Here is a 23,649-nt window from a genome sequence, read left to right as displayed (position 1 = left end):
CTCTCTCTCTCTCTCTCTCTCTCTCTCTCTCTCTCTCTCTCTCTCTCAATATATATATATACCTTGATATCTTTAGTCTTTGAAAAGTACAATTCTGGAAACTTGTTATTTACAGCTAGAAAAAAGTATAGCATCTGCCAGGGTCAGAATGCAGAAAATTGCATATTTATGAGATTTCCGCAGTCAACAAGGCAATGCTACACTGCTCATGGTTCATTTTGTTTCATTTTCACATTTTCATTTCAACAATAAAAATGCTTATTTCTGAAGACTAGATAATCAGTAGGGTAAAAGGCAATGACCCACTTAGACCATGAGAAGGTAACCCTTCTTGTTGCTGGCTACTTTGTAGAACCAACCATGAGTTCTCTCATATGTTAATATAAGATACTTTTTAAAGATGAGAATGTACAAAAGACAAAGACAATCCAGTGTGTTAGCACCAGTAGTTAACTGTGCTCAACTTCAGTAGTATCATTCTGCAACTTCGAGAGCTGTATATAGAAAGTAGTTGTCTGACCTCATTGAGGAATTCCAAATTGAATGAATGGCTAGTTTCTAGGGTGTATGTCTTAGTTTAGGAGTTTTATTCAGTAACTGTGTACAGAGGATGGGGTTTTTCAGCCTGATACTTTTCAGAGCTGAGTGTACAAGAAGCGTTCACCACAGTTCTGTGAGTCTTCTAGTCTTGACTAGGGCTAGATTTTCCTGGTGAGTGATTCATTCCATCACTGCTGCTATGTGACATTCTGTGCAGTTGCAAAAAGCCATAAAGTATGATCATAAGAGGAGCCAGACAAGCAACAACTTCATCGGGGATATGAAAAGAAATAATGACATCTAGAAATCAGGTGGTATAAAGGATGAACTGACAGTGTTTTCTAGAAACGACTTGAGGTGAAGATGTAGGCAGTAAATTCCTTGCTCTGTGAGTGTGAAACCCTGAATTCTGATCCCCAGAATACATGTAAAAAGCTGGGCTTGTAATCCTAGAACTCAGAGGTAGAGAGAAGAAAATACTTCTGGCTTGCTGGTCAGCTTATCTAGCAAGTAAAAGACCCTTTTATAAAACAAAGTGGGGGAGCATTGAGAAAGAGTCATGTTACATGTGCATTCTCCACCATGACTTGCACCCCCATGACTTGCATGTGCACTCTCCACACACATGACATGTATGTACACCCATATCCAGAGATTATATATATATACATATATATATATATATATATATATATATATATGCATTGTATGCATGTATACCATATTCACACATGGCATGCATGTACACTCATATCCACACATGGCATGTATGTAAACTATACCCACACATGACATGCATTTAAACCATACCCCCAATGACATGCATGTAAACCATACCCACACATGACTTGCATGTAAACCATACCCACACATGACTTGCATGTATATCAATGCCCACATATAGCATGCATGAACATCCATATCCACACATGGAATGCATGTACACCCATACCCACACATGTTATGCATTTACACCATATCCACACACTACATGCATATATACCCATACCCACATATGGCATGAATGTACACCCATATCCATACATGTCATGCATGTATACCATACCCACATCAACATGATTTATACTGTAGAAGTGGTAAGTTTTTGCTAAGCTTTTGAATAAGAGTCAGTGTGCAGGAGAAAGCTAAGAAATCTTCCCAGAGTAATGGAAATGGCAAATGATCTAAAATATAGCAAAACAATAGTAATCAGAACAAGGGACATATTTATGGGAGGAACTTGTATCCATTGCTAGTTGAGACCTATATGTATGTATGTTGATTAGAAGTACTATTTTTAACTCAAAAAATAATTTAAAATATCTGAAATTTTTAAAAATTATGGAAACTTATATCTTACATTAAATAAAACTGGGTCATCTTTTGTTTTTTATCTTCTGTGTTCACCTTGTTTAAGCTAAAGGCCAGAGAAAGGCTTAATATGACAAAAACTAATAACTGTCATTTTCTGAGCTGGGCTCCTTGGGACATTTTTTGCAGGAGAAAGAAAGCATTGTGCCCAGATGACCTTCATTTAGATAGTTTCTGCTGACCCCTCGCCTTGACTGACTGACTGCATTTCCTTTCCTTCCAGTCTCTTGTCTTCATTTCCTTGAGTCTACTGACTCTTCCAAGGTTAATTGAGACATTGACCTCTTAGTACCTGTGTAGTCCTGGAGCGATAGGATTCTGTAAGCTCAGCAGTAACAGCCACCCAGCCTAACAGCTCAACACACAGGGGCTTGAATTGAGCTGGGGCAGAAACCCAACACCTTCACCATGAAATCCCCTGCTGCCCAGAGCAGAGGAAAGCAGTGTCTATTGCAACTCTTTCACTATTTTGCTTAGAATGACCCTTCAAAACTTTGGCCAAGTACATTACTGTTTGGGTGAATGGTTTAGGCTCCACAGACACTGGGGCCTTTTGATTTTCTGTAGGCCAGCTATATCTTAAGAACAACCATTCATGACTGTAGAATTCTGGAATGATAGTGCTTAATAGACAACTGCTTGTCTGACAGGATATTCCAGGGAATGATTTCACAGCTTTAACAAAACCCCATAGACCTCATCCCATGACATGTATCATTGTCAGGTTTAAGAAAAAAAAACTCTAGAATACTCCAGAGTTTAATACACACTATGTGAAATAAGTGTGCCTCTTCTCAAAGGCATAGAGTTCCCACTCTCTCCCTAATTGAGTGTGAGGGGGATATTCACTTGGGAATACTCTTTGATCTCAGATCCTGAAGAAGTCCATTATGGAGTCTGAGGCTATCCTCTCTCCACTGCTGTCAAATATTACTAAATGAAATTCTTTGACTTTTCCTTCTCGATCCTGTCTTTTTGTTCTTCAGGTTCTGTTTATTCAATCAGATTGCTTTTCAAACTGGGAAAAATAGCAGAAATCTCTCTTTTCCTATGTTTATGAATGCATTTGAAGACTATGTACTTTTGTTTAAAATAAATAACAGACATGCAAAGAGCTTGCAAGAAACATGAACACAGAGTAGGTATCATTATTTTGTGTGATCGTTTCTTCAGTATTTGTACTATGTGACCAGAGTAGTGGGAAGTAGTTAATCAAACGGTTTTCATTTGAGGCTTCTCGAAGCTTTGGCAGTTTTGTTGAATTCTGTTTTCCTGCAGTAACACAAATGTCCTCTGCCCCTCAGACTTTGATGAATGCGAGAGCGGAGAAGCCTGCTGTGCCCAGCTCTGCATCAACTACTTAGGAGGCTATGAGTGCAGCTGTGGAGAAGGCTTTCAGATCAGTTCAGATGGTTGTGGATGTGATGGTAAATTCCTGAGATCTCCTGGAACAACTGATGTGATATATAGTCTGTGGGTGGAAGCTTGGAAGCAGTGTTTTCATGCTGAAGAAATGTGAATTTCTGTGTTTTCACTCTGTGATATCATGTGGACCTCGGTGGCTCTAACTTTGGAGAACTCGAGATCTTCATCACTGAAATGAAGACAGTAATAGAATTAGGAAGTAAATTAAGTAGAGTTTATAAAAAAAAAAGTACAGTGCTAGCATGATGTTTGACCTAGATTATCACTCTACTAAAGGCAGCTATGGTTAAGATGATGTTCCTTGGTCCATAATGCTTTTAACAAATGTGCATGCAGAGAACAGATGAAGGAGAAGGCAACACACTGCTAATGAGACATTTCTAGCATCCTAGACCACAATTACAAAGTTAGTTGCTGAAAGCCATTTTCAAGAGGAAGAAAATAAGCGGCTTATCTTGTCACAAGAGTGATAACATGCAGCAGAATTTCTCACATGTTAACAAAGCCAAGGCCACCTCTAGATGTGTCATCTCACAAATTCTTACATTGTTAAAATTTGTACACTTCTAGGTGCTTTCTAGAATAGCTCACATTTTTCTTAATAAAGAGGAATCTTAAAATAGTGAGTATAACTAGTCAATGGTATCCCAGCATCTACTTATCCCTGAGATTTGGTCACAAACTCAACCAGCTTGGCTGATGAGGTTAGATAAAAGCCCTTGTCTCAAACAATAAGGTGGCAAGTGGCAAGTGATCAAAGAAGACATTGATGTTGACTCTCAGCCTTTAAGCACATGAGCACACACAAACATGGACACATACATGCACATATACCACAGACACACATATACCAACACATACACAGACACACACACACATACACACGAAAGAGAGACAAAGACAGAGAGACAGAAAGTCTAATAGTTCCTGTAATTCATTGTTACATCATCCTGTGGCTTCCCTCTAAAAGTCACACCAGAGTGCACTGCTCAGTCCCTCAAATATCTGTGTGTTATTTACAGATAGTTGTTTCTCTTGCTATTGGTCTCTAGTTCTACTCAATTGTGAAATGACAAGTGATGATGAATAATTTCAGTTATTTTTTGTTTGTTAAGAATTACTGTGTGGCATAAAATGTGGTCTATTTTGCAGAAGTTCTATGGGCTACTCAGAATATTTATTCTATATGTGCTGGGTAGAATATCCTGTAGATATCTATTAAGTCCATTTGGTCCATGATATAGTTTAACTCTGAAGTTTCTTTGTTCATCTTTAGTTTGGATAACCTCTCTAAACATAGGGTTAGAATACTAAAATTAACCAGCATCATTCCATCAGGACTTATGTAGTTTTAAAATTCCCATTAGATTTTGTTTTATGACAATGAGAGCTATAGTACTTAGTGTATATTTATTTATAATTGTCACATTTTTCTTGGGGAATTATTCATTTTGTTAATACATGGCCTTCTTTATCTATTTGGTCTAACACTGATTGGAAGTCTATGTTATCAGTTCTCAGAATCGCTTTATTAACTTGGTTTTGGCTTTCCTTTACTTCATAAATTGAATTCTATCACTAGATTCTCAGCCTGTGAATGTCTATGTCATTAATATGTTGCTGTGTAACAGAACTTTTTCTGGGGAGACACTACACATATGCCTACTCACACTAGCCAGGGAGCCCATGAAAATCTGAAGTATGGATACCACCAGAATCCACCATCGGTGGACCATGGGTTTATATCCAGGAGTATGGGTGAGAGGTTATTTACAGTAGAATGAATGACTTAAAGACAGCTACATCACCAAAATACACCCCAACATGGATGACAGCTCATAAAAGCTGAGAATCTTGGAGCATACTTCATGTCCTGCCAAGCGACTCTTGTTTAAACTTCTTCTAGGCAGTTGTGTTGGTTTCTGCTCCTGGACAACTGGTCTCAGTACAGAGTCTTCTTTGCAGCTCAATTTTACTCTACAGAAGGGGGCTTTCTGTTTTTATTTCTTGCTCTGACAGGAAGGGCGCTGAGTGAATCTGGTCAGTTTCAGAGACTTAATCTTTTTGAGTTGTTTACCTTCCTGCTTAATAAGGAACTTCCCCTGAAGGATGAGATGTTTCAATCATATATAGAACAGGTATAGCTCTTGGAAAAAATAGAAAGTTGAAACTTAATAGGGCCAACCATTCTGCAACTCATTTCTTGTTTAAGTCATTTACATTTAAGTTTATTATGAGAAAAGCTACCAATGTACTGTTTTATGTTTGTTTGTTGTTGCTAGTTGGATTAATTTTTGTTCTTCTTTCTTTCTTCTATTAACTTCAGTGGTTTTCTGGTTACTATATTGAACTTGATGGGTTCTTTCCTAGCTATCTTTTGCTCATCTACCCCTCTCAGAGAACTTATTAATTCTTTTCTTTTCCTAATTAAAAGTATATCCCTCCAGAAACCATAAATACCTGGAGTCTATAGACTGAGTGATGTAGAGAGAGAGAAAGGGGGTGGGGGACAGCCAGTTAAGTCCATGTGGAAACCAGAGATTGATATCAGTGTCTCTCTCAAGTGTTTTTCCAAAATATTTGTGAGACAGAGTTTCTCACTGGACATAGGGCTCATTATTTCTGTTGGAGATGTTGGCAACTGAGCTCCTAGGGTAGTGTTGTCTGTACCAATCAGCACTGAATTATCGCAGAGGTGGTCTTCAACAAATGCTGTGAAAATCATATATTCATCTGTAGCAAAAAGAAATTAAATTCATCTCTTTCTCTCCCTGTACAAAACTCAATTCAAAGTTGACCACATATCTTAATGAGACAAATGAAACTTGAAACTGCTAACAGAAGCTATAGATGAAACACTTCGAGATAGAGCCATACGAATCAACTTCTTCAGAGGACTCCAGAACCAAAGGGAACATCCAAACAATTTACAAATTAGATTAAAAGGAGTTAAAAATGCTTCTTCACCAAAAGGAAAAAAAATCATTGAATGAGAAGACAGTCTAAAGAGCAGTAAAATGCACAGCATACATCAGAGAGCAGATCAATAGCTACATTAAAAATAGCTGTCATTAAAAGTCACGCTGAGGACAAAGAAAGAGGATTTCATACATGCTGGTGAGAGGTAAAGTCACAGAGCCCTTCCAGAAGTCAGGGAGGAAGATTCTCCAAACTCTGGAGTTAGAGCTACCATGTATCAGAGCCCCACCACCCTGTATGGATTGGAAGGGAGAGGTCAATAAGTCACACAGTTCTTCACATCCATATTCATTGCTCCACTGATCACAGTAACCAAGATACAGAACCAGCCGAGGTATCCATAGGTCAAAGAATGGATAAAATATATGTGGTGCGCACGCGCACACACACACACACACAAATAAAATTTTATTTCTAAAGAAAGATGAAATCAGGATATTTTCAGAAATAACATATATAACTAGGGATCATTTATATTGAGTGAAATAAACCAGATCCCGAAGAAAGACAGTTACCATGTTTATTTGTCATGTGAATTATCAAAATTTAAATCTATTTGTCCCGTGAAGATAGAAAGGAGACAGCAAGGGGGAAGGATGACAAGGTAAGTGGGAATGGCTAAAAGGTGTGATGGGAGTCGCTACAGGGTGTGGGAGTGGCTAAAGAGAATGAACACAAGTGACAAAAAAGCAGAAGGGCAGATTCTGAACCAGGAAGTTATTTAAAAATGGTAACAAAGGGGTAGGATAGGGCAGTAGGAGAAGGTAAGAGTGAGACAAAACTTCAATGGTATATGTGTATAAGCACACCATAGTAAAATCAACTGCATTGTATGCTAACTTAAAAATGATTAAAAACTCTTGAAAAACCAAAAAAAAAAAAAAATGATTAAAAACAAAAAAGTACCTCAATATATAATTGATTTTAAGTTCTTGCTATTATTGTTATTATTATTATTATTAAAAACATTTTATTGAAGCCTGTACAAAGTTCATAATAGTACTATCTACTCCAGTAGCAGGTCAAACATATGACATTAATGTCACTGAGAAAGTGGGATTTTGTTGCTTAAAGAAACAAATCCTAAACTGTGATGGTAGCCAGGTTTTTAACTACTACAAGCCAGCCCTTCAGTATATATCAAAGAAAAACACAGTGTGCTATCTATATATACTAAACACGGTGGAGTATATTACCATTTACCATTTCCATCCAATTAACAGAGCCAACAAAAGCTGCATTTTATGCACCATCTGTTCCTAAGCAGAGTGAGCCAAGATGTGATTGCATGGCACAAATGCATACACATCCTCGGTGCTAAGGTATGCACCACATGAAGTGAAGCTGAAGTGTGGCTTCATCCAGGGACCTTCTGTGTCTCTAGCACATGAGTGACTGTATCTGAGTCTAGATTCAGTCATAAATCAGATACATGAGAACAGACTAATTAGCATTCTTCTATATCAAAAGTTCTTCACAAACCCTTGATGGAATTATGAGAAAAAAAAGTAAGTGTTCAGTCACATACTTGAGTCTAGAAGTTAGTACATTGTTGCAGACAGAATAAGGCACAGCTTGGAACTTTTGAACTTAAGTTTTATGTTCGTCATCCAAGCTACACAAACAAGGCATCAGAAAGCCTTGGTTTATGTACTCAACCTTCAGTAAACTTGTGAAAGAAAGAAGGAAAGTCACTAGGTAGACGTACCAGATAATCAGGGGCTCTGCTTGCTTTCAGTGTGGCAGAGTGCTGCTACTGATTAATGTAGGTCACATAGTGCCACAAAGGGCAGATGCTATCTAACGCTACTCTTCCTAGATGTGGATGAGTGTTTGGATGTCAGTGTGGATTGTGGCCAGCTGTGTATCAACTCCATGGGAACATATGACTATGCCGCTGAAGAAGGATACAGAATCAGAAATGATGGAAGAATTTGTCTCCGTCAGTAGTCAAGGGATCGTGCTGGGTCCTCCCTAACTTCCTTCTACCTGCTGCTATTCAACATGCTGAAGGGAAACCTTCACAGTCCTCCCTACCTCCCTCCTTCAGTGCTCTCTCCTTCTCTATCCTCTCTATCTTTCCATCTCTCCCCCTTCTCTCCCTCTCTCCCTCCCTTTTTCCATCTCCCCTTCCTTCTTTACTCCCTCTCCTTTATCTCATCACTCTCCATTACTTTTCTCTTATCTTTCTCTTTGACTCATTCCTTTTCTCCTTCCTGACTTCCTCTACCCTCTTTTTCTTTTTTCTAGCCTTATTTTATTTCCCTTGTGTTCTATCTACTGTAATTCAACCCCATGCTGGCAGCATCTGGATATTAGTACAATGGGCCTTTGAAAAGCCTGCTCAAAGCTCGTTGTACATTAGTCATCCCTGCTTGGCTGTCTAGTTAAGGCTCTCACTGTCAATGCTTGGTTGCATTTTCCTTTCTTCTATCCACACTGCTGAAAGTCATTTTCTCTCTCTCTCTCTCTCTGGCCTTAGCTTTAGACAATGAGCAGTTAGAGGAGGAAAAAGAGGGAATAGACATCGTGAGGTTTCCAGGCCTTCTGGTTCAGAGCCTACCTCAGCCATTCCCTTATTATGATACTTCTCTGACTGCTTCATATGAAGAAGACAGTGATGATGCTGATCAAGAAGCAGAAGGACAGGTTCAAGAGATGACAGCCTTGCACAGAGTTGGTGAGTAAAGGATTCATTCATTGCTCTCATCATCAGATATTTGTTAGATAACTCCAGCTTGTGATAATAGTGGCTTAGCTGGGGTTTTATTGCTGTGAGCAAACACCATGAACAAGGCAACTCTAATGACAACAACATTTAATTGGAGCTGGCTTACAGGTTCAGAGGTTTAGTCCATTATCATCAAGGTAGGTGCATGGCAACAAGCAGGCATCATGGTATAGGAGGAGCTGAGAGTTCTACGCCTTGTTCTGAAGGCAAAAAGATTGGCTTGCAGGCAGCTAGGATGAGGGTCTTAAACTCCACACCTACATTGACACACCTATTCCAAGAAGGTCACACCTCCTAATAGTGCCACTCTCTGGGCTAAACATACACAAACCATGACAAATAATTATTTAATTGCTAATTAATTAATGTAATCAAATGTTGGAATGGGAGATTTTGTAGAAAAATGGGACCAAATGCTTCAGTTTTGCAGACCTTCCTATCAAATTTGTCATCTCTTGGCTTCCATTTTTTATATAATAAAGACATAAATAGAGGTATTTGTAGAAATAGGAGTGTGGGGTAATAGGCTGTGTTGGTGGTTCATTAAGTAAAGGACCAACTACTAACCCTCCTGAGTTCAAATCTAGGATCCACATGGTGGAAGAAAATAAATCGTTCCCAACAGCTGCCCCCTGACTTCATCACATGTACCATGGCATGTGCACACACATATATACATGGTCCTAAATAAACAAACAGTAAATATATTCAAAAATAAAATAGAAACTAGCAGTAATATATTTGTGTTATAGTTCATTTATCAGAATATCTATACATGCTCCCACATAAAGAAACATCTGAATGTTTCATTATTAAGTCTCTGCTGCATTGCTTATTTAAAATCAGAACAAATATAGTTGTATGGCACAAGCACAGAATGAAATCATTTGACTGGGTTTGGAAAGAGAGAAATCCTCTTTTTTTTTTTTTCACTCATTTGCCAGTTCATGAAAGCAAGACAGGTGCAAGGCATAGCACCCAGTAGCACAGTTGTGAACATGGTGAAAGTCAGCACTGCACAGATGAGCAAGGCCCCATATCCACCCTTCTCTCTCACACCAAAATGACAAAACATGAGCTCAAGTATAAACAACTAAGTAAAAAATTTTCTCTATACTTACTCAGGTTAGGATGATCTCCATCAAGAAAAGAATGGAGATGTGAATTTATTGCACTTCAGTAGGAAATAGGAAACTATACAGACAAAAAAGATTTGCACACAGGATGTGGAAGAATACGGCAAACATATCAACAAAAGAAACCTGACCACCAAAGTGTTCACTCTACAATTCTATTTATAATTCATTCAGAAAAAAAGTATGGTGTCAGAAATTATGATAGTCTTTTATTTAGAGACTAACAGCTTTGACATTTTAGGTGGCAGGTAATATGTTATATCTTGATCTGAGTTTGTAGGCTGCTGAAGGGTATATTTGAGACATGTGCATCATTACATATGAATGTTACATTTCAATAAAAATTCACTTTAAACACTATGTATAGAAACATTTATCTAAAAAGGAAAGCATTAACAAGCATGGGCTATCTGCCCCTGTTCTAGAATAAATCATAGGCCAGACCTATTGTTCTTTTATAGCCCTTTAAGGATGGGAAAATAATCTAATACCATATCTGACAGAAATAAAATCTGTCCTATGTTGAAAGATATTTCTTTTCTAATGTCCTTTTCTGGAATTTTTTTTTGGAAAGATACCTAATCTGGTTTTATATGGGATTAAGAATTTTGTTTTGCTTATGGTTACACATGTTACCAGGAGTCAGCTTACCTGGTTTCTCATGGCAGTCTGTTTAGGTGGCACCTTTGGCTGGGACTGCAGCTTGAGCTGTGAAGATTGCATGAATGGAGGGAGATGCCAAGAAGGAAACAGTGGGTGCTTCTGCCCAGCAGGATGGACTGGCCTCATATGCAATGAAAGCAGTATCCTAAGAACTGGGGGAGAGCAGCAAGCTCCTGTGGGTGAGTTCTCCTCAACAAAAGCACCCTAAAATTTACTGATCAACTATCCAGTAGGAGATCCTAATATGTTCATTGTATGTAAACAGTGCTGGTGAATGCTGGTGTTTGTATATTGAATATATAATAGCATGGGAAGATTCTGTATTCTCAGGGGAAGGCAGTGTTCCAAATCACGCTAAAACATAAAACATAGAAATTAGTAAAGGCTCCTAATAAGGCCAGTCTTATGAAAACCCTGCACTTGAATAAGTCACCAGCACCTGGCCAGCTATTCCCAATGGAAAAACAAGGAAGCATTTGTGTTACAAAGCACAGTGAATTTGCATAAAATTTTAAAAATCAAAATTGTTTAACTGGGCTTGCTTCTGTTGTTTACCCCAACTCCCCTTCTAAAAAATTACATGAACATAGCCAATGGTGATGGTTTAATCTTTTTATATAAGTCTCTTAAGAGAAGCTATCAAAAATTTAAATATGATGCAAACCAAATATCATTTCATTTGTGTTTTAAATGAAGACAGCTTTTAGGAGTTGAAACTTCCACGTGATAAAATGAAATATATTGAGTTTTCTTCTCTCTTTTTAACTTTCTCTTATACTTAAAATTATGTGTCTTTATGATTATGTGGAAGATGGTGTGAGCAGATTTTTCCTTTTAGCTCCCTCTGTGAAAGACAAAAGGGCAGAGATATGTTCTACTACATGGCCAGGCACAGGACCCAAGGTGACATAGTGACATCTTTTGGCCAGCATGACTCCTTCAGGTCTTTAAGTTGTTTCCCAAGAATCCCTGTGATCATGTTCTCTGCCACTCTCAACCTTTTAAGCAGCCTACTTTCTGTACATAAGATGCATACTTAGTCATGAGGAACCTTCTAAAATCAGGTTCTCATAAATCCCTCTCATTTTGTAAAAACTTTATTGTTGTCTTTGCCAACTATTGACTATTTCTAAGAATTTAAACCACTGGCCAGTTCATATTCTGCACTTTTAGTTCAATGGCTTCTGTATTAAAGGATCTCTGAAGATCTATTACTGCCTGTCACATGATGCTTTACATGATTCTGCAGTCCTCTGCAAGCATTGATCTTTTTAGAAGGTGTGGAGCACTCTCTCTATTGTATTGATATTCTTTCTCAGAGAGTGTTCTCTTTGGTAAGGTCCAATTACTTATTTGTCGTAATGTACTCTCTACTGAAATGTCAACCACATCAGTATGGAGAGGACAAAACTTGGTGGAGACCCTCAGTTATAGTGACTGTTAAGTTCACATATTCCATAGTGTAAAATGTATATAATGACATCATATGAATAATACAATATAAAGATTTGTTTTATCATGCAAAGCCATTGATATATACATATGACTTGACCACATGGTCCTTGTCACGGTAGCATAAGAAATAAAACTAGATAATCTACTCCTGAGGCATCTGAAAAAAATCACTGATACAAGTATTAAACTAATTGAAAGAGCCAGTTGATTAAAAGACAAGACATCCATGTCCTCAGACTTGAAATACCTGACAGATGGCCTGAGTGCTCACAAGACCTTCTCTGGAAAAGTCTGTTTCAGAAAGCCTAGGCTAAGAATGAAGACAGAACAACCCAAATAAATTCACCGATTTCACCTTATTCTTCAGTTAAAAGGAAGCAGGATATTCTTCTTCTTTTTTTTTTTTTTTTTTGGTTTTTTGAGACAGGGTTTCTCTGTATAGCCCTGGCTGTCCTGGAACTCACTCTGTAGACCAGGCTGGCCTCGAACTCAGAAATCCACCTGCCTCTGCCTCCCAAGTGCTCGGATTAAAGGTGTGCACCACCACCGCCTGGCGGGATATTCTTTAAAATCCATATAAATTGAATACTTTAAAGAGGACTGTCATTTTAAAATGCAACCAAGGAATTTAAAAATAGACTGGGCAGGAGTCAGGACCCTGAGGCTCACCACTGAGTGGATGATTATACCAGTAGCTTCAGTGGTCAACTATGAAAATATTTACTTAGACTTCTCAGGAATTACTTCAAAAATTATACAGAAATGATTTAGGTATCACAGTGTATTGTTTAATTTCAACATCAGAGCTTTTTATCACTACGACTCTTTTGTAGAAACTCCATGTTGAAATCACTGAACACTGTTTAATTACCTAATAAAAAGGAAAGAAAGAAATAATTTTCAAAGGCACGGACTGCTGATGAACAGGAAAGCTAGTGATGTGTTCCAAGTCCTCCAGCTTCATTTTAGGACATGTTCCTGTTAACAATTTATCCTCTAAAGTCTTTATCTTATATTATGATAATAAAATATCTTGGAAATATTCTACTTTGGGGAAGGTGGAGTCGAGGAGCAGAGAATCCCATTGATCCACTATGTAGATGACATACTATAGCCCAGATATGTTGAAAGCCACTGTGAATTCTCTATTTTTGTTTTTAAAAACTGTCCCTTCTATAGATGCTGGAAAATTACAATGTTATACTACACATAAACTAACAATATAAAACTCAACAATTGTTTGCTCCCCAATATCTTTCTCTTTTCTTACTTTTGCTACCTTTTTCCTTTTTACTATAGAAGACTAGGGCATGAAATTGAGGAAAAACAATGGATAAGCCTGATAGGTAGAATGCTTAGTTAGAATTCACAAGGCTGTGAGTTCAAATACTAACATTATACAAACAAGCAGAGTAGAGCTGTAACCCCAGCATTTAAGGGGTAGAGGAAGGAGGATTAGAATTTTAAAGTCATTATGAGTTCAAGGTCAATACTGAGTACATTAGACCTTCTTTCAATGACTAAAACAAGGAAAAAAGAGAAAAAGAAAAGAAAGAAATGAAAGAAAATAAAGATACTGGGAAAATAGAAGATGAATATGAAGCTAAGCTTCATATGATAGTAGGAGGCTACTACAAGAGAAATCACGTGGAGCTTTGAATAAAATTGGCTCCCATAGGTCCTTAGGGCATGGCACTATTAGGATGTGTGGTCTTGTTGGAGTAGGTGTGGCTTTGTTGGAGGAAGTGTATCATTATAGGGTAGGCTTTGAGTTCTCAAAAGCTGCCTAGTGGCTCATAGTTCATTCCTCCTGCATGTGGATCAAGATGTAGAACTCTCAGCTCCCTTTCCAGCATCATGTCTGCATGCATGCTACCATACTTCCTGTCATGATGGTAATGGACTAAGCCTCTGAAACCGTAAGCCAACCCTATTTAAATGTTATCCTTTATAAAAGTTGTTGTGGTCATGATGTCTCTTCACAGCAATGGAAACCCTAACCAAGACACATAATAAGTGTAGCTTGAGAATAAAATTTATGGTAAAATATCAACTAAAACAGCTAATAAGATTATCATGTTAAAGAAAGTCCCAGTTTCTTCAGTGTACATTTCTAAATACTTGGCACTTCTAAAAGAATCAACAAACAGACAAATTTGTTGATTACTTAATTTCATCAAATTCTGAGAATGCAAAATACCATGAGAGCCCACAAGAGAACTCAAGCCCCCAAGTTCCCAGGAGCACTCTAGCTGTGTTCATTGCTAGTTTTAAAACATGTCATTTTTCTTCATGTATTTTTTTCTTCATTTTTCAAAGTAGAATATGTAGTTTGTTTCTCAATAAGGTTGCTTATAGTTATTCAACAAATATGACTAGATAGTGTTGAAACCATGAGGATTACAATTTAAGGAATAAGGTCATAACTATTTGAACCTTGTTAGTATTTCTTTGCGTCATCATTATTTCACCAGTTATATCATCTGAATTTTCCCCAGGGGTGATTAAATCATAGAAACCAGGACTATGCCAGAGTTTTACCCTGGGTCTACAAGGTACTAATAATTCAATTACTTGGTAGTCCTCCTAATAGAAAAATCATCTCTCATTCTGACTTATCCTTCTGGCTCCTCTGTGTTGGACAGGGTGTTCTGTCACACATTTACCTTTCCTAATTCACTCACACTTTGTTTTACAGATGCTAACAAAAATGAGTTCACAGGCAACTGCAATTGTCAGAACGGAGGCATCTGTGATCCTCAAACTAGACAGTGCCAGTGCCCTCCAGGTGTTTATGGGAAGATGTGTGAAGAAGGTAGGAATGTCCTGTCAATAAGATGTGCTACTGATAATTTGGAGGTTTGGAGGAGTAGAGTTTCAAACAGAAATGAAGACTTCAAAGGCTGTGTCTATGTGGACAAGAATAAAGTTACTTTGGCCATGGCAAACATAACAGAACAAAATAAGAGGCACTTGGTGTGGGTTTGAAAGAGAATGAACCCCATAGGCTCATATATTTGAGTACTTGGTTCCTAGTTGATGTATTCTTTAGGAAGAAGTAAGAGGTGTGGCCTTGTTAGAGAAGGTGTGTCACTGGAGATAGGCTTTGACATTTCAACAGTCCATGCCAGGTCTGGTACTGTCCTCTCTTTCCCTTCATCTTAAGGATAAAATGTATTCTCTGAGTTACTGCTATGCCACCTTGATTGCTGGCCTACCGCAATGCTCCCAGTCATGATATCAATAAAATCACCCTCTGAAACTGTAAGGAAATCCCCAGTTAAATGTCGTTTTTATAAGTTGATTTGTTCTTCTTCACAGCAATACAACAGTAACTGTGACACTTGGCTGGCTGTGATATAAGCAGAATGAATCTTGATACAAGAAAAGAATTTGTTTTCTTACCAAAAAAAAAAATATTGGGCTCCTGAATGTGGGTCCGGAAGTAGGGCCTGAGGAGAACTCATCTTTTATAGAGAACAAAAAGAGGAGAGTAAGGCTCATGTGAAAAAAAGTAAAAGGGGATGAAAACAGAGCAAGAGAGGAAGAAGAAAGAAAGGGAGATGAAAAAGTATGCATGGAGCTCACAAAATGCCAGTGACAAATGTGTATAGATTCTTCATGGAAACCAATGAAGAAGCCACATTTCCTCCATTGGTTTGGCAGAGCTCAGTTGCTAAAGACAGAAAGATAATAAACAAAGTATTACCCTGAGTTTCCTAGAGTTTCTTGGGAAATTCATTAGGAACAGTCAATGAGAACATGGAAATCAAATGTACTTTCCTTTCTGGAGTGTAGGAAGCCTCCTGCTTACCATTAAACTTCTTATCCCTACAAGCAATATTTGCATATATATATATATATATATATATATATATATATATATATATATGCTCAAATGTTTGCACTGAGCTCTGCCGGGAATGATGACACTGTTCCAGAAGTCCTACCCTATGGAAGTTGTGATCTAGTTCAAGACAGACATAGATTACAAATGTTGATACAATGAATTGAAAATTAAACAGTGATGCATGATTGGGCATAAGACCATAGTACCATTCAGACCCTGGCAAGCAGATATTTATGAAATAGTAAAAGAGAGAAATCAGATGAGGCAATGTGGGAAGAGGGCATTCCTGAGAAGGATGTAAAGCTGTGTGGTATGTCAAGGACCTCAGAAAAAGCAACCACAAATGCAGAGCATGGGTTCTGCTTCTGCTAGCATACTGGCTTAGGTGCCCAGTTTGGAGCTTTTAGTTTGTAGCATTGACGAGCTATGGGCTGGGGAAGCTTGCAGCTCTTCAAAGTAGGCCTGGAGCAAGAATGTGAAACACCATGTATGTTGGCCTACCCATGGCCCCTCGTCACCCTCTCATATCCTACCCCATGCTTTCCTGCACCCCCACCATTGCCTATTGGAGAAGGTCATGTAGCTTAGCAAGCAGGATGTGCTCCCTGTCCTCTGTATGCATAGTAGGTGTGCTCAGCACCCTGGCCCTGGCCAATGATTTACACTTTCCCCAGAGACCCCTACCCACTTCCCAAAGCAAATAGACTTTGTTCTCTCAATTAAAGGAGCTGTCCCATTGAAGCTGCTTCCCAAGAGTTTGTTCTCATCTTGCTCACTTGCCACCTGAGGTTTCCATTTCCCCTTGCTCTCCTTCTGAAGATCCACCAACTGTGAGCCACTAAGGGTGAGGAAGCACAGTGGAGACAGGAGCTACAGCAGGTCATAGTAAGATTTCAAGCAGAGGATGCAGAATCATTATTATACACTTACAAAAAAAAAAAAAAAACCTCATTAGTCTCTATTTAACCAGAGTGAAAACATTGTCCTCTTTGTGCATCTGTGTGCTTCTGTGTGTATTGCAGATACACATTATGTAAGTACGTGGGGACATCAGAAGTCAACCTCCAGTGTCATTCCTCAGTATACTATTTACCTGGGTTTTTAAGACAAGGTGTGACATAAATTGAATTATACCTATCCCTGCCTTGCTTCCAAATGAATGAGACTCAGAGAGTATGATCTATTTATTTAGCTTTTGTGCAATTAATGGGGGATGACCCCTAATCTAATTCTCTAATGCTAGACTAGCTGCTTCCCAGCTGTGCTCCTCAAATACTTCCTGTTTGTATCTTCTCAGGTTATTTCTGCTCTACCAGCCTGTTCTCAGGCACCATTTGGCTTGGCGCACGCTCCTGGTCCATCTTATCTAATGAAGAGCTACTGTTCCTTCTGTTTTCTTCATCCTTCACTTTTTCTTCTTTTCTTTTCCCCTCTTGGTCCCTACCTGTGACCTCCAGCCAGGTAACTGAAACCACTCCCCCCGCCCCCGCCTACTTCTATTCCCTCCAGTAATTGGCTGTAGCACCTTAATTTAACCAATAGTTTTAAATTTAAAGATTGCACAACAAAGGCTTGTATACACTGGAATTCCCTTGTCTTGGGGCAACCAGATCCTCTGGTACAGAATTTAGCGTTTGAATACATAGCAACATCAGACCAACCCTGAACAATAGGGTTTGGGTTTTGGTTTTGCTTTGTTTTAGAAAAGTTGTCAGTATGTAGACCAAGCTGGTCTAGAATTCACTACATAGTCCAGGATGGCTTTGAACATACGAACATCTATTTCTGATAATGAACTCAAGTCCTCACGTTTGTACCATAAGCACTTTTCTAAATGAGTTATTGACTGAAACCTGGACTTTCTTAAGCTTCATATATATATTCATATGTATATTAATATATTATATATTTAAAATATATATCATATATATGATATATTTAATAACTAAAAGCCAGAGATGGTAGATGACTACAAAGAAATCTTCCAGACACATAGCAGCAGTGCATATGAATTCATAGCAATTGAGACAGCATATCCAAGACTTGCATAAGCTCAAACCACATATAATCCCAGCATGGAAAAAGGATGTGGGTCTGAAGTCCTGGCCCTAGTGAGGAACTATTGTTAATTGGTAACTGCTAGGAGAACTATGTTTTTAAAGTTTGTGAACTCTAGTAGTTCCACCAAGGTCCAGTTGAAGATCCCACATCCAACAATGCATGAGCATCACAAATTAGACTTGTTGTTTTTAAGAGAAAAGAAAAAGATTCTACAAAATTGGAAGAAAGATGAATTTGTGGAGAGTTGCAAGAGAGGGTGTGAATATGATCAACACACATTGTAGGAAATCCTCAAAGTACTGTCAAAAAGGTTTATTTTTATTTTTATCCATTTATGATCATATTTTGATAATATCTATCCAGCACTACAACCTCATTGCAACTCTACCAGAATATCCCACCTCTCTCCCTCCGAACTTCAAGTCTTCCAGTGCATACATTTAGTATTACCCATATGTGCAAGGGTATGTGGTCATCTGCTGGGGTACATCAACAACCTACCAGTGGCCAACTCCCCAAAGGAGAGTTACTGCCTCTCCCTCAACAACCATCAGCTGCCTACAGCTCCTCAGGTAGGGGTGGGTACTCAGGATTCATATTTTATAAAGGAAGGTTGTAGCAATTTGGGCCTGTGAGCTAATCTTTACTTTGTTTCCATACCCCACAGGATGCCTGAAAGGGTTCTTTGGGAAGAACTGCAAAAGAAAATGTCATTGTGCTAACAATGCACATTGCCACAGGGTATATGGTGCCTGCATGTGTGACCTAGGGCGCTATGGAAGATTCTGCCATCTTAGTAAGTAACAGCTATGATTGTTCCCTTTGTGAAGCACAGTGGCTTAGAATAGTGTGGGGACAGTTCAGCCAAAGGTCAAAAGGAAAGAAATTTAGTTCATCTATTCAAAAACACAAATATTTTATTCTGATCTTTGGGCTCTTTAAATTACAAAACCTATATTTTGATGATTAAAACTACTTCCAAATTTTAAATGTTTGCGATTTTATATTTTATATATTTAGGTATTAAGTGAAAATTGTTAGATTGTTTCAGTAAACAGCTGACACTTTATAGGAGCTAAGTGGGAGGAGTCTGAACTTATAGTCTGGACACCAATAGTGTCTCTTTGTCTAGTACAAAACACTATTACCCTTAAAATTCAGCACAACCCTTCTGATTGCATTGTGACCATGCATGCAAAAAGACATGATTACCCAAAATATCTGAGTTTGTAAATTCAGCCCCAGTTTCCACAGTTTCTTCCTGGAGTAACACTGAGGGACCTTCCTCCAACCTTGAAGCTAAGATCTGTGAACCTGAAGTAAACTCAGCCCTTCCTGCCCTCTCTCATCTGTCCTACCACAACTTGTTACAAAGGGACTGGGTCCTCTGAAGCTTTCTCCTAATGAACATTGGTGTCTTGAGGCTGATTAGCCTGCTATGAAAGAATACCATAAAGTGGATAGGTTATAAAAATAAGTGTATTTAATTCTAGAATCTGAGGGTTCTACAGAGCTTCTCAGGTATAATGCTTTAGGAGAGTGGTTCCTAGATACTGCCAATCATGGCATCCTCCTATTAGGAGGACAAGCAAATCTACTTTAAGTCTTCCTTACTAAAGCACTAATATCACACATAAAAATACTATCTCCTGATTTAATAATGTTATTAAACTCCCACCTTCAAATAGTGTTTTCCAAAGAGATTAAGAGTTCATGATAACTGCTTGATGAAGATATTAAGATTCCTACTGCTGTTATCAAGGTACCATGACCTTCTGTAGTTTATGATTTACCTTTAATTGAATGTTCAAAGGACTTGCATACTTAAGAAAAAGAATGTCTCTGGACAAAAAGCATAATAAATTATGACCACATTAATAAGAGACCAAGCTAATGACTCATAATAAACTGAGTGTGGATTATGAGAAAACATTAAGTGTAGCTAAATAAAGAAGAGAAGGTAGAGAGCCATTGATAGCTACATAGTAGAGGTATAGACGATATGTTCTAGAATATCATGCCTAGAGAGGAAAACTAGGCTAGTCACAAAGATCGTATTATTTTTGTTGTTGGCCCTGAAATGTAGCAAGGTATATCCAATATGAAGTAATAACTTTTGAATATCTGACAATATCAGATGTTTGAGCACAAAAATTAAATTAGTACATCTGGTCAAAGAGTTTGGGAAGCTCATAATTCAGCAACAAAATTGACATTCTAATATCTGAATTTTAGGCTCACATATTTAAATTCACTTACCAGCTGTGAAAAGTAGAGACTTGGAAGAAAACCATCAAACATATTTGTTGCTTGTGGTGGTGGTGGTAATGCTGCTGGCGGTGGTTACAGTAGCATACTGCTGATAGTGGTGATGGTGGTGGTGATGCCCATTCACTTCTTGAATGTTACCCTCTTTATGAAGAGTACACACACTCTAGTTGTTCTGGATATACTTATGGATGTCACTTGACTAAGTCTGAGGACCTCAAGTCCTACAATTAATCATTATTTTTCTAGCCACACAAAGTACTAAAAACTGAGTGCCTTAAAATAGAAATCTATTGTCTGATAGTTCAGGGAACTGAGAGTTCAGTTTCAAGGTGTCAATCATTTTCTGGTCCTCTAACAATGTTAGACCTGTCCCAGGAGTATTGTCTCCTGTAGGTAGGTTCTTCTGTGGCAGCATAATATCCATCATTGGTGCTTTCACCACAAGCAGTCCCCTGGACAAATCCATCAGTCTGTAAGCTCATTATGTAGATTGGGTTAGAAATGCATCTATCTCAAAACAACCTAATCTTAAATTGTATCCTTGATGTATTCAGAAAGAAAGTCCAGAGAATTAGGACTTTATAATATAGTGTTAGGTGTTTTATTTTGATGTCTAGCAACCCCTGAACAGATACTGAATTACCCACAGAGATTCTTTCTAACCTTTCTTTTTCTCCAAACCAGTTTCTAAGCAAATATCCTAGGACAAAAGACGAGCCTAGAACAAGACAGACCATATACTTGGGAAGTCTGATGCCATTCATAGAACTTGAAGGCCATAAAAAAAATCACTTGCTATCAAAATTGGAACAAATTTTTAAGAGTTCACAGGATCCTGTTGATTGTCTGTTTGGCTTCAAAGATTATTCTCACTGTTCCTGGCAACCAGAACTGAGATTTGTTTTGAGCCATCATAGCTACTACATTGAATGAACTCTACTATGTCACTTCTAATCCTCAGGGGAGACCCACAACTCATTGCATTTTCTGCTGGCAACATTACAGGGCAAAGCCTGTCAGGGCACACCAAATGATTACTATGAGACCAGGAGCACCTTAAAGCATACTTCATTTAAGAAGACTCTTGAACACTGATAACGGGGAAACAAAGTAACTGTCAGAGCTATGTTTTGGAAAGGGAATTGAGCTGTTCTAAGAATTCAGCAGGAAGGGTGGGAAGGAAGAAGCAAGGGAATTCGTGAACTGTGGTATACCATCCTAAACAGAAGGGCAGGCTGTTTTCAGGTTAGCATTTCAGTCCTCATTGCATCATCTCTAAAACTCAATGGCCTAGGGAGAATAAAGAAGACAGGGCGAGCAGCTCTTGCCACAGAAGTGGGCAAGATAATATCGCTGTCACAATGGAAGCTTTGTGTAATCTGTGTGATGTAAAATTATTTCCGATTACCATATAATGAGGTGGAGTAAGGACAATGGCCAACCTTCACAAAAGTGCTTGTCCATCATCTCCAGGCTGCAGCAGGATGATGAGGAGGCCTGGCAGCCAAAGCAGTCCTTGGAGAATATTAAGTCCAGGCAGCAATAAGCACGTTTGAGAAGCAATCGCTCTCGCAGCATCACTGCAGCCTTTTAAGTAATTCAGGCTTCACTGTTCATGTCCAGTTGCCAAAAAGCAAATGAATTGCCTGATTTGAAAGAAATTTGTTCCCTCAATTTTTTTCTGGCAGTCATGATGATCCCCTTATTCTCCTTATAATCAAGCTCCAAAGAATGTCATGCCTATGCACTAACAAATTCAAATAAACAAAGCATGGTTTTCAGGTGACCAGTTTGCTTCAATCTGCTTGCAGGCTGTCCCAGGGGAGCCTATGGAGCTGGCTGTTCTTTGGAATGTCAGTGTGTGGAAGAGAACACCCTGGAATGCAGTGCCAAAAATGGTAGCTGCACCTGCAAATCTGGTTACCAAGGCAACAGATGCCAGGAAGGTACAATCTGATGATGGATTTTTTTTGTGCTTCTGGAATAATAATGATCGTACTTTGTTCAGCACTATTTGGTCATTAATTAGTTAATCCACACCACTGTCATTGGAGATGGGGAGGCTGCATTGATCTCCTGTTGGTGGTAAGGAAACTGAGGCGTGAGTACAATACAATTATTTAACCTCACCTTCTTGGCCTCTGCTCTCAGAATTCCCCCTTGCCAGCCTGAGCAAAGGAAGAAGATCGCACATCTTAAAATTATATCTGGAAACAATTAAAGCTCAATAGCATAGACTCATCAACCAAGACCATGCCCTCCTCCAGCATGAAAGACTTTCCTTTTCCTATCTAAAAGCCAATCATCCAAACAAATTTATTAATACTTTCTTAATACTGATCAACTTAAATATGGATACCAGTACTGTCATTTCTCAAATATCTAGATATCATATAATTTTAGACAAATATACAAGCAAAAACTATGATTCCAATAATAAGAAACATGTATAGATATGTGTGTGCAGCTTCATGTGGAATTTAGGGAAATGCTATTCCAATCTGTCAGCAAGCCACCCTGGCTTGTAGACTCCATGAATACTTGTTTATGTTTCTGATGTCTAGTCACCTTGTCACTGACTTCCATTGATGCCACTTCTTAAGAAGGCAGTTTTCCTGGAGTTCTTTTTGTCGCTCAATAGTATGTCTCATATTCTAATCTAGCCTGTTCACCCATTTCTATTGTGTTTAATACTGACTGCCCATTCTCTTGCTAGAATCCAGATTCCATGTAGGCAGTATATCTGTTTTTTTCTTCTAGTGTTTCCTCATTTCTGCAATAAAGACAGTGGTCAGTAATTCTTTGCTTAAATCAATAAATGTGTGGAGTTCATTTTTATTGCTTACATACTTTTCATCATGTACTAGGTATTCTTATTCAGGAAAAAATTGTCACAGCTTTTTTGGCTCTTTAGTGAAAAAAAATGCACACATATGACAAATAAAAGGATCAGAACCAGTGGTAATTTGTGACATCATTTGAAACCAGAAGAAAACAAGAGGCTTAGATGGAGTTCACTTAGTGGCTTAGTGTTGAGTTCACTCACAGAAGCAGAAGAATTAAAATTTGTCTTTGCATACCTTATACAATCATTTTGAGAAGTACTTTCAGCCTGCCCTGTGACTATAAAACTGTAGCATCTGAGCAAGCCAAGCAGGTTATTTTGG

General features: G+C 38.3%; 1 protein-coding gene across 1 annotated transcript in view; it reads left to right on the top strand.

The window, feature by feature from the left end:
- Nucleotides 1–23,295, top strand: part of LOC114617084 (EGF-like and EMI domain-containing protein 1) — a 572,239-nt gene extending 548,944 nt beyond the window's left edge. The window contains exons 8-13 of the mRNA XM_028762604.1: nt 3,216–3,338; nt 8,798–8,995; nt 10,851–11,024; nt 18,879–19,007; nt 22,294–22,428; nt 22,634–23,295. Of these exons, the coding sequence (XP_028618437.1) occupies nt 3,216–3,338; nt 8,798–8,995; nt 10,851–11,024; nt 18,879–19,007; nt 22,294–22,428; nt 22,634–22,713 (839 nt within the window). The 3' untranslated portion in view covers nt 22,714–23,295. The remainder of the gene's footprint in view (nt 1–3,215; nt 3,339–8,797; nt 8,996–10,850; nt 11,025–18,878; nt 19,008–22,293; nt 22,429–22,633) is intronic.
- The last annotated feature ends 354 nt before the right edge of the window (nt 23,296–23,649 follow it).

Source organism: Grammomys surdaster, unplaced genomic scaffold (assembly GCF_004785775.1).
Source record: "Grammomys surdaster isolate TR1022 unplaced genomic scaffold, NIH_TR_1.0 62, whole genome shotgun sequence".
NCBI classification, from domain to species: Eukaryota; Metazoa; Chordata; class Mammalia; order Rodentia; family Muridae; genus Grammomys; species Grammomys surdaster.
This window is presented reverse-complemented; position numbering and strand designations above follow the sequence as displayed.